The 12,112-nt window shown below is 41.7% G+C and overlaps 1 protein-coding gene across 1 annotated transcript in view; it reads left to right on the top strand.

Moving 5' to 3' along the window:
* TMPRSS7 (transmembrane serine protease 7) overlaps positions 1-12,112 on the top strand; it is a 52,853-nt gene that overhangs the window by 1,618 nt on the left and 39,123 nt on the right. Inside the window, exons 3-5 of the mRNA XM_084843380.1 lie at positions 2,024-2,225; positions 6,984-7,114; positions 11,985-12,052. Coding sequence (XP_084699506.1) covers positions 2,024-2,225; positions 6,984-7,114; positions 11,985-12,052 — 401 coding nt within the window. The remainder of the gene's footprint in view (positions 1-2,023; positions 2,226-6,983; positions 7,115-11,984; positions 12,053-12,112) is intronic.

Consider the following 12,112-nt stretch of genomic DNA (forward strand, 5'->3'; position numbering starts at 1 on the left):
TTAAACAGCATATCTAAATATAGTCAGCATTCAGCTAGTTGGCATAGTAACTGTTATCCTGGAGAGCTGACATGTGGTAAAAAGGAAGAGAAGGATTTAAATAATTCAGTGTTCTATGATACTTAAATTGCTTTATTAACAGGCATGAATTCTGCAATGCATAATTAGGATAGAAACAAGAAAAAGATGCATTGTTCTCTAACAGATTAAGAACATTTGACTTGAATCGTAACAGTTGACTATAACATTTGCTGCTTCTAGAGGAGATATGTATGCTGTAAATGTACAGTTCTGCCAGAGATGTATATCTGTTAAATACAGTTGTAAGCATCCCCTTTATATTTGGGAGACTGATTGATTGATTGATTGATTTTAGTTCATTAGCGAAGTATGCTTCTTTAATGGGTACTACTAATGAGTAGAAGCTTCTTGCTTAAATGAGCATGAATGACCTTTGATGGCTGATGGCTACTACCTGCTAGCCATGCCCACTTGCTTGGGGGGTAGAGAGAAATATGGCCAGTAAGAAATCGAGGGCCAAACTAAACTAAACATTACTGCATTTACATTTAAACAAAATGTAAATAGTAGCTCCGAGGGGAGTGAGCAATATTGGAACAGCGGGGGTGGGGTGGGGAGACAGAGTTTAACCCTTTTGCTCCTTCCATGGTCCTGATGAAAATTACCCCTTGAAGCTATTTGCATCAGGAGGGAAACCACCGCTGGTTCCTCTCTGTGGTCCTGGCACTGCTATTTACATTTTTTTAATAATAATGGGTTTATTAGTTGCATTCCCTCACATTTTAGAGCATCTAGTTTGAGCCTGAATTTTGCAGGGCAGTGGTAAGAAGGAGCCTTTGTAGTCCTAAAAGCATACTATTTGCTTCTGGGGATCTGATGCTGATTTACAAATGAGCACTGTTTGTTATCCAAATGCTCTCAGATGTATATTTCTAAACCAACAGATAATGCAAATACACTATAAAATTCCCAGACTTCTCTTCAGGAGGAAACTGATACTGGAAAAGGTTGACCCCAAAACTTCTTACCACCCTGGGAAGTAGGGAATGAGAAACACGATGTATTCATATGTCCAATTTCAGTGAAAGAACTCTGCATGAAGAAAGATAATGGGATTCATCAAGTGGCTGAACATTTGCAGCAGAGCCCACCTACACACACCTAACAACTTACCAGTGCCTAGCAAGTACAGGAGCAAGTCAAATATGTGGTGGGGGTGGGGCCACAGCTGAAGCTTTCTTTGAAGTCCAGCAGCTAAAGGGGCAAGCCATTTTTACATTTAGTATCATCTTGCCTCTTTGGCATTGGGAGTCATTGCAGCAAAAATGACAATTCTACATGCGTGGGCCAACCCAGCCCACCATTTCATAAGATTCCAGCCTATCACCTTTTCAGATTGCGTGGAAATTGCCCCTGCTGGTGTGTGCGTATGCGTGTGCGCGTGCATATGTTTCTATATAGAGAATTTATAGTAGTGCTCTAAAGACGTAGCCATGAAATAATGAAGAGACTATGTAAAACAGTTTACAGTATGTATGGTACTCCACAATGAAAGAGACATTAGGTATTGAATCCAACTAATGTCCATCTGTGGACAGAAGTCTTCTGTCAGCGGAAAAAGGAAGTGTGATTCCCACTCCCCCATGCCCCCAAATTTGCTCCAGAGAAAGTTTAAGGGGCTACAGGAGAATGGAGAATCACCGCCCCCCCCCCACTGTTACCCTAGGACTGCAATACTAAACACACTTCCTAGATAGTATGACCGACTGAACTCTGTGGACTTACGTCTGAGTATAAAGATGCTTAGGAAGACTATGTGGCATATAGTCAACAGGGCATTGATGAAGAACACATGAGGCTTCATACTGCAAAAAGAGGGAGCCATGTCCTCAAAGAATGCACTAAATATGTTCACCTTCCATGGAGAATGCAGATTTGAACGAGAGATTCTGTGAATTTGTCTCTGTTGGAGTGATTATTCCCCCCCCCCTCTTTGATTAAGGTATCAAATGTATCAGTTCAAACGGCCGATTCAGAAGAAAAGTGGGAAAGACTTGCAAGAAAACTCAGCAGGACATCAAAATCAAAGAGGAAAGCTAAAAGAAACAAATCTATCTGGAATTTTCAAAGTAAAATCATCATGTTTACAGTGGTCCTCTTCATTGTTGGCGTTATAATTTGGACATTATTGTGGCTTTTCATTGGTGAGTTTCTTCAACTATTGTACCAGCAATGTTTTCTAAGGGCTTTTCCACACATGTGTTTAAAGAGCCCCCATTAGAGATATAAGCAATAGTTGGCAAGTTTGATATGCTGTACTGTTTTAGGAAAAGATTTTATGTTTACAGGTAAATGTAGGCTGTTTTTCTCCTTCAGGAGGTATGCGTGCTGATGTATTGTATGATTTGCCTAAGGGCAAAGGGGGAAGCCCTTCTTCTGAACCATGGATCCTATTTATTTAATTTTATTTAAAACATTTCTTGGCCGCCTTTCAGGGTAGAAGTCCTCCCAAGGTGGCTTACAGCAATAAAATACTTAAGATGATGCTTCCTCAGGATCTTGGGAAACTAAATGAAGCTGTAGCTCTGCGATGGTTGAGAATCCTTCCCCTCAGGGCTGGCCCAAGACATTTTGCTGCATGATACAGAGCAGCAAATGGCACCCCCCCACACACACACACACACAAGTCAAAACACATAGTACCCAAGGCCATGTTATTTTGGCAGCTGAGATGGAAAATCTCACAAGTGTCTCTTCCTTTTCCTTGCAGCAAAAGTACAACAAAAATAAATTAAGCAACTATTAATTTGCTACCTTTTTCATGACACCCTGTGAAGGTTTGAGGCCTACAGGGGCAAAGGGAAAAAAGGTCAGACTTAGAGGCCTGGAGTTTTCTGTTGGATAGGGGTAACTTGAAAGGAGTAGTTTCATTTCTCCAGTTAAGTGTCAGTTTCATTTCTTCAGGTTTGAAGCAGAACTTTTGGTTCTGAGGGAGAAGGGTATATAAGGAGAGTGAGAGAGTCAGTAAGAACAGAGACAGCCAAAGCCTGAAGTGAGAGCAGAGTTTGAAGAGTGAGCAGGAAGAAGCAGCCTAGAAAAGTCTAAAGATAGCTAGACTAGAGGAACTTGCGTTTTGCACATTTTCTTTTCTTTTAATGCCTTTTGTATCACTCAGCTCTATTGTATAAATACCTTTAGTTGTAATTTCTTTGCTTTAAATCTACTAGTAAGCTGTTGTAGTTACACCCTGTGTCTAGAGTGTCAGTCACCCCATGTCTACAGACTGAACCCCACATTAATGGGAAGGGGAAGTTTAAGAGAGGGAAGGTGGGACTCTTGAGGAGGCAGGAGATCCATAAGGAGTTGCTCAGGGGGTTCAGGTCATAAGGGGAACTTTGACACACCCTAAACCAGCTGTGTGAGGCAGACACCTCATGCTGCCTAATGGTAGGGCTGACTTTGTTTCCCCTGTTGCACAAAGCCTAACCTATAAGCAGATAGAAGGGGTTACTCTGTTTTTGTTTCTTTAAGGATGTGCACTCACAGCTTCAAAGGCAGGGGTGGTAAGGTCTCCTTCAGCTTCTTTCCTTCTTAACAGACTGTCCATCACAATCACCACACAAAAGCATAATGCGTGTTCTGTGTGATTTCTTTGAAAATAATGTCCCCTCAGTCTGACACAGTTGGATGGGGGTGGTGCTGCATCTGGCCCCAGATAGGACATATAGGCATATGTGCGGATGTATGAAACACCTACCAATGCTGGCTGAGGGTGGAGATGGTAGACCATATAAGCTTGCACCACCCCTAGCCAGCCCTCTTTTGCTGTGGTCTCAGTGCCTACCTGTGGAGTGCAGTTTAGGATAGTGTGGCCCTTACGAATCATCAAAAAAGAGGAAATGCATCAGCAAAACAGAGGACAAAAGAGGACAATGATTTGCATAAAATTTGCATATGCTTATTTATATGTATAGATGCAAATTTGGAAATAACTATTATAATTTGTATAGAAATACAGTACATCTCACATAATATGGAATACTGTGGCCTGGTGATTTGTGTGCCTGTCTCTTCAGTCTTCTGTGCAGGTGCTAACTGTTGATGGACAGCAGTTCTTAACTGAAGTAGGAGAGGACAGCCCTTCAAAGAGAGGAACGTCTTCTGTAAAAGAGGACACCTGGCTGCTCTAGGGTAGCCAGCCACATATGGACTGTGTAGGAATTGTTTTGCCCATCAACCAGACTATGCAGAACAACCTCCCTCCCTCTGCCAATCTATGCTGTTTACTCATGGTGAGGCTAGGCAAGTAGAGCTGGTGGGTGTGGAGTAACGGAAGGTACAATCCTATGCATGTTTAGACAGAAAGCCCTACAGCTCCCAGCATGCCCCAGAAGCTTGGCTGGCTGGGGAATGCTGGGAATTGTAGGACTTTTTTCTGTCTAAACATGCATAGCATTGCACCCTAAGCATATTAGGTTGGTCACAACAGCAGGAGTGTGGAAGAATCTAATAGATGCAAGGAAGAACATTGGTGAGCATTCAAAGGCACTAAGAAGGTGAAGGGGGATTCCTTAAGCCCATTTCTCAGGGCTGTGGGAGCCAGGGCTGGGGAAGGGAACTCCTTTGAGACTAACGTGGATCACACACCTGGAATTTTGGGAGTCAGGGGCGGTATGACTCAGGAAGGTTTTCCTCAACACCTGAAAAGATGTTGCTTGATAGGAGGAGATAATGCAATACTTCTGACTCAAGATCAAGATAGGCTTTCTCTGTGTAGATTATTAGTGTGTGCTGAACAGTCAGAAGATTTGTTGCAGATCTCTGTTATGTTTAACACTAATTTATTACTTATTTTAAACACTTATTTTTGATATTTATTAAGGGCCTATAAATATATTTTCTTCATGTTGTACAGTTCAAGATTTTTTTAAAATGATGATAATAAACAAATTACAATAAATCAGTTAAAATCTAGCACAGCATAAAACCTAAATTAATGCATAATAAATACAATATATATGGTACAGGTGGTAAAAAAAAAATAAAAATGCCACAGGGACTGAAACAGATTTTAAAGTGCCAAAATAATAAATACAAAAATGCTCAAAATACTTAAGTACTTAAATGCCTGGGAGAACAGAACGGCCCTACCCTGCTGCCAGATAGATAACAGTACGGGTATCAAGCGAACTGTCCTACAGAGAGCATTCCAAAGCCAGGGAGCCATAACTGGAAAAGCCCTCTTTCTTTTGGCCACACTCCAAACGTCAGAGTTAGGGAACACTTGAAGATGGGCTTCCATACGGAAAGGGTACATATGGGAAGAGGTGTTTCATCAGGTCCCAAAACATGAAGAACTTTATAGATCAAAAACCTCACTTTAAATTGGGCCTGGAAATTAACCGGAAGTCAGTGCAAGTGAGAAAGGATTGGTGTGATATGATTGTAATGCCTTGTTCCAGAGCCAAACAAAATGTTCTTGTAATCATGCATAGTGAAACCATGCATGGTAGGTTTTTTTTCCCACTCCAGTGTAAATACGTGTGCCCCCAATTCAGATGCATACTGCAGAGCTCCCGGGGGGGCGGGGAGTTAAACCTCCCCCACCTGTTTTCATTCTGAAATTCCACTTGGGGGCGGGGAGTTAAAAAAGGGGGGGGGAAGCCTCCATTGACAGCAAAGGAGACTTTTTTCTCTCTTTAATGCCTCTGTCTACTCTAGATTGAGCTGTAGTTCGTTAGGCATCATCCAGTCTATTATGGCAACTAGCCGGTGCCATTGGTCCAGCACCTGGTCTTGTAATGGAATTTTGACCCTAGCCAACCCAAAGCCCAGTGTCTAGTTTCTTTATTCTGAAATACAGGCACAATACCTTTCCTCCTTGTTTTGCTTCAAGACTGAAACTGGGCTATTATATTGTCTCTCTGCCTTTGCCTTTCACCACATGTGAACAAGGCTGCAGTGCAATGACATCTACATTTTTGTTAAAAATAGCAAAAAGCACATACATTCTTAGGTACTGTGGACAGCTAAGCTGGTGAAGATGAGGGAGAGGGCCTTCTCTCTGGCGGCCCCCACTCTGTGGAACTCCCTCCCTAGGGAACTCCGCCATGCCCCCTCTTTAATGAGCTTCCGCCACACACTGAAAACTTGGTTATTCAGGCAGGCATTTGGGGTGAGTTAGGGTATTTTTAAATAATGCTTTAATGTATAATTTTACCGTTTTAAATTGTACCGTTGTACATTGCCCAGAGTTTCTGGGTGACCAGCCAGATGGTTGATTAAGAAAATAAATAAATACATACATACATACATACTGGAGTTTCCAGGATGTTGTGAGGGGTGGGGAGAAGCTGGGAGTAGTGAGGGCCTATTGGCTAGTGTTTTTGCTGTCAGCAACATATATTTCTCAAAGAAGTTTTGCAATTTTAAGAAAAGGATCACCCACATGAAGGATGGACACATACATGAACAAACATGCACCTATTGCTTAATTTTAAAAACAGATTTATGTGCCTGAAGCATAACAGCGGGGTGTGACGGAAAGTTGATCAGCATTCAGTTTGCAAGGCATGTGCACGTTCAAGGCAAGGGAAGGGCTGTAGCTCAGTGGTAGAGCACCTATGTACTTTGCGTGCAGAAGGTCTCAGGTTCAATCCCCAGCATCTCCAGGTACTGCTTGAAACCTGCCTGAAGCTCTGAAGAGGCAGCGTCAACAATACTGGGCTAAACAGACCAATGGTCTGACACAGTATAAGGCACGTTCCTATGTTCCTAATTTGCAAAGCTGGGTTCACATTGCAGGCGTAGAACCTTTTGTTGTGAATGTTATTGTGTCTGACTTTTAACTTCTCCAGTTCCTGGAAATAACTTTGTTATCCTAAAACTGTTGTCCTCTTTTGAATCACCATAACAAAAGAGGAAGAAAATGTAACATACACACCTCGCATTCTGTTTTACAGTTCAGGCAGAAAACAAAGATGCTTTGTACTTTGTTGGATTATTTCGTGTTGCCAACATCGAGTTCCTTCCAGAGTATCGGCAGAAGGAATCTAGGGAGTTCCTCTCTGTAGCGCAGAATGTGCAGCAAGTGGTAAGGAAAACACTCACACACACAGTGGCATGCCATATTATCAGCAAATGGTATGAAATAATCACCTAGATATACAGATCCAGCAAATTCTTATCTTTTGTAATGTGGAAATGAGTAAAGATCAAGGCCACATTATCCATTCTCATATTACTTTGCTGGGGAATAAAATGTGAATCACGGTAGACAAAGATTTCTGAAGAAGGGAAGCACAAAGCTTTCAAAGAACTAAATGGACTAAAAGAGCAAAAGCATTAAGTAGGAAGATATTGCTTCCAGGGCACGGGAAGGTGGGTGTGGGTGGGAAACCACTCCCCCCACTGCAGTAAATGAGTAAGGGGTCTTGGAAGGGTATAAATGGGGGTCAGGAAAGGGGTCTCAATCATTAATGGATAAAAAGTTCCAAAATGGTAAAAAGACTTGTGCGTGTGGGAATTGTGTTGCTGAATCACTAATCCAGTAGGTCCTGTGACTACGAATGGATAGATCTGTCAATTTCAGTTTCTCATTTCTCCTGTCTTAAGTTTAGTTCATCCCAACCTCTACAATTAAAAAAAAAGCGTGAAAATTCATAAGCATTTTTGTGCACATTTGTGTGCATTTTTACTAATATACAGACTTTTATCACCAGTTTTCCTTATATAATGCATATTTGAACATAATTTACTCTAATATATGCATTTTTGAATATATTTTTATTTATTTTATCTTTATAAATGAAATATACAATACCAAACATACCAACAACCTGATCAATACTAGAATTTCCCAACAATATAATATTCTGATGAGGACACCATAATAACAAAAAGAGAAGGAAAAAGAAAGAAAAGGGGAAAAAAAGGAAAAAAAGGCAAAGGGAGGAGGAAAGGAGGTGAAGAAAAAGGAAGATTCTTTCCCCTTCCCCCCTCTCTCTCCCTCCCCCTTAAAGAATTAAATTTAAACTCCAATACCCCCCAGCCTGCCATTCTATTTTACAAACTATATCTATAATCTTAACAATCTTACAGTTTTATAAACAACCTTTACATATCATATCATCAATCTTATATCCAAAACAGGTCTACAGTTCATTCCCAGTAGCATAGAGTACTACTACTACTACTACTACTATTTTTTTTAAAAAGGAATATAGTGTTATATAATAATAAAACTTAAAATAAACCTTGAACAGTCAGTAATATATTTTATATTTTTTACTTGATATATAAGTACACATTGTACCCTCAAACAATTAATTTAAATACAGCATACCATATCTGTTTTGAAATAAAATATATAAAGAAAAGCAAGAAAAAACAAAAGATGAAAGAGAATAAACGAATATACATATAATAATCTTCTGACCTAGCCTAGATCATGTAGACTAAACACAAACAGTTAACAAAGCTTCTTTAAAGATTCCCGTTCATGGGGTTGTAACAGGAATCTCATACATTTTTATGTTCAACCATGCCTCTGCCATTTCATGATTTAGAAACTTCTTCATCTGACCTTTAGACACGATACAAAGAGTAGCAGGATATTTTAAGTAATATTGTAAGTTCATTTGTTTTGCCATATTTTTTGCTTTGATAAAGTACCTTCTTTTATTTGCCACCTCTTTGATGTAATCTGGAAATAACATAACTTTATCTTGTTTCTAGGAAAGGCTTCTACCGTCTCTTACCAAACTCAGGATATAATTCTTTGTGGAGACTTTTGCAAATTGGACTATGATGGTATAGTCAGTCCCTTTCATATTTGGCACATGAAATGCCTGCTCAATATCAAGTAAATAATCAGATGGGATAGGGAATATCTCATGCAAAGGTTTATTCACAAAAATAGGCAATTTTACATCACTAGACAGATTTTTAATCCCAATAATATATACATTGGATCTTCTTGTGAAGGCCTCCAGTTGAGAAATTCTGTCAGATTTTGAGAAATTCTGTCAGATTTTGAGAAATTCTGTCAAATTCTGTTCTATTTTTAAAACAAATTTGTGTCAAAGTTTCATTCGCTACTACTCGGTCTTTTAGCTCATTAATTCTCATCTCCATTTTTTGCCATGATGCATTAATTAAATCGACGGCTCCTTGCAAGGCGGTGATGGAACTTCGGATTAAATCCAACCTTCTGGCTTGCTCCATAAATTGCGAAGATAAAGTCTTTATCAGAGTAACTAATTCCCCTATATCTTCTGTTTTCGAAACTTTTCACACAGGAGGTACAGGGGGAGTTGGCGGTGAAGCCATCCCCTTTCTTCTCAGTGCATTCATGTTTCTCTTAGGGATGTCAGAGGATTCCGCCACAGACCTCAGTGAGGCCGAATGCCAGTGCATTCGGCCCCCCGAAATCTGTGGCAGAACGAAGCCTCACCACCCCGTGAAAGGCACGCGAAACGGAGCACTTACCTGGTGCCGTTTGTGCTGCTTTGCGAAAGGTGGCTGCAGGGCCATTTGCGCCCCTGTTTTTTTTGCTGTGATTGGCTACGTAAATATTTATGTAGCCTATCATGGCGAAAGACAGAGGCGCAAATGGCGGCTGCCGTAGCTGCCGCCATTTGTGTCCGCAGGCTCCGCATGCCTGCGAATGCACCCAGCCGGCGGCTCTGTGGAGTTGCCGCGGAGCAGAGCTGGCCGGGTTAGGATTTCGGGGGGAGGTGCGGAGCGCCTCCCTCCCCCCACAAATCACCCCTTGGAAAAGGTAAGTGACCTTCACACATCCCTAGTTTCTCTCAAACAGATCTTACAGGTCCTCAGATGTTGTCAGATGTTGTTAATATTTCTTAAATCATCCCACAGGAGTTGTTGATATTTCTTGAAGCATATATTATTATGGAACACGTCAGCCCTGTTTTCTCCTATGAAATAGGAGTCTCATCACAGCTTTTTGTGTTGGTAAAGCTCTGGGGAGATAATCCTGGAATCCGGCCCCCCCACCACTATCTTGAGGGGGGTACTTTTCTCCAAGATGTTGTCCAGATTCCGCCTTGCCCCCCATTTAATTCCAGGGGGGAGATGAAAAGGTTTTTCAACCTTTTAAAAAGCTGTTTGAGAAAGCTCCCATGGGAGAATCTGTGGGAAGCTGCCAGAGTGACATCGGTTCCAACTGGAAGCTCTAATGTATGCATTTTTGTATGCATGATTTTAATTAGAGAACTCCATTGCAAAATTTGGAAAAGTTCAAATTTTGAAGGATAATGGAATCCAGCTCAGAGAGCAGTTCAGAAGTGAGAAATTAAGTAAGTTCACATTAACTGAACTATGTGAACTGAACAAATTTCTCCCCCCATCCCTACCTGCGACATATGCAACCACATGGTTGTCTGGGGACTGGATGGCTCCAAATCTTACCAACCAAATCATTATGCCCCATTTGCTCGTCTTTAATGTACGTATTTCCTCTTTCTCTTTTAGAATCTGTGTATCCCTGCATAGCAGGTAGTAGATATACTCTGGAAAGAATTGGCTGACCCCCCCCCCCCCGCCCAGATGCATGAACACACAGTGAAATACATGAGCAATCATCCATATGTCGCACCCTCAGCCTTAATCAATGTTTTTCCTCCTAAGGAAACATTTCCCTGTAGAAAATATTTCTAGGAAACACCAGTAAGAGCCAGACATAGTCCTTTATTTCTATGAGTTCAGCCTTGGTTGCATGCCTTGAGATTGTGGTAGACTTCCTCAGCCTGATGCCCTCCAGATTTTTAGGACAACAACGCCAGCATTCCTGACCATTGGCCATGAACTGATGGCAGTTGTAGTCCAAAACATCTGGAGGGGCCCTGGGGTGGGGAAGGCTGCATTATGGGATATGCTTTGGTACTTCTATGTGTCTTCACCTACATCTCACCAGTAATGTGTAGGGTTTTTTTTAAAAAAAGGTGTGATCTTGTGTCATTGCATTAGTGTTTCCCTGTCCCTCACAAAATACAGCCAATGGGGGGAGGGACTTCGCTGTGACTGAGCGGTGCACAGGGGAATCCCCACCATTATCTCCCATGTGTGATCAGAGATAACAGCAGGGGCGGAGACATGTGCAAAGCTGGAGACTTGGTTGGCACTGGGATGAGTATATCCCCTCAGTGCTAGCTGAGTCTCCCTCCATGCATCCCTTGCCACCCCCAATGGAAATGGCAAGAGGCATGCAGGGGAAGCACCCAGCTTGGCCAACACTGGAAAGAACAACTCCTCCCAACACCAGCCAAGTCTTCCTTTGTGTGCTTCTCACTGCCCTCAAAGGGGATGGTAAGAGGTCACTACCTGACTCATCTGGTGCTGGGAGGAGCTGCTCCTTCCAGCACCAGCTGAGTCCCTTTCTCTGTGCTTAGAGATGCATGTGCCTAGCACAGCACTGAGAAAGGGGGAAGGGGTGGGGCAGGGTCATGTGATCAGTATGTGTGGCCTGATGTCATCCAACCTGTGAAGGGCCTGGTGGAGATCAATTCAGCCCCCACATTAAGGTAGCTACCCAACTGGTCTAGGAGTAGATGTGGGATTAGTTGTTACCCACTATCCAGCACCATGTCCTGGCTTATCCTTTTACTCCAGGCTGGTAGAACTTCATTTTTCTTCCCATATAATGTGACATTGAACCAAGAACTGGAAGGCCCGGAAAAGCTCTCATAGGCATGCTTAATATGTACATTCATAAATAAAATTATTGTAAAGATACCATGAATCTCCAGCAGTACCTCTTTCAAAGGAAGCTGGGAACAATATTCTTCCCAGCTGAATGTTACTGATCATTAGAAATAAACAGGGCAGTTAAATCTCTGATGCTTCTCGCTACATATCTAGCCTAGACAACTCACAGTAAGATTAATTTTAATTTTAGTCACTGCAGGACTGCGACAAACCATTCTGTGAATTTTCTCTTTCAGATGAACCTGGTATATACCAAATCTACTTTCTCCAAATTTTACAAGCAGTCCATTGTCTCAGATGTCAGGTGGGACATGTTTTCTGTTAGTTTTTGTGGCTGGGGAGAGAAACAATGTCATTTTTCAGT

The sequence above is a fragment of the Heloderma suspectum genome, chromosome 3 (genome assembly GCF_057233095.1).
Source record: "Heloderma suspectum isolate Gila_16-S chromosome 3, 16-S_ref, whole genome shotgun sequence".
In the NCBI taxonomy this organism is placed as follows: Eukaryota; Metazoa; Chordata; class Lepidosauria; order Squamata; family Helodermatidae; genus Heloderma; species Heloderma suspectum.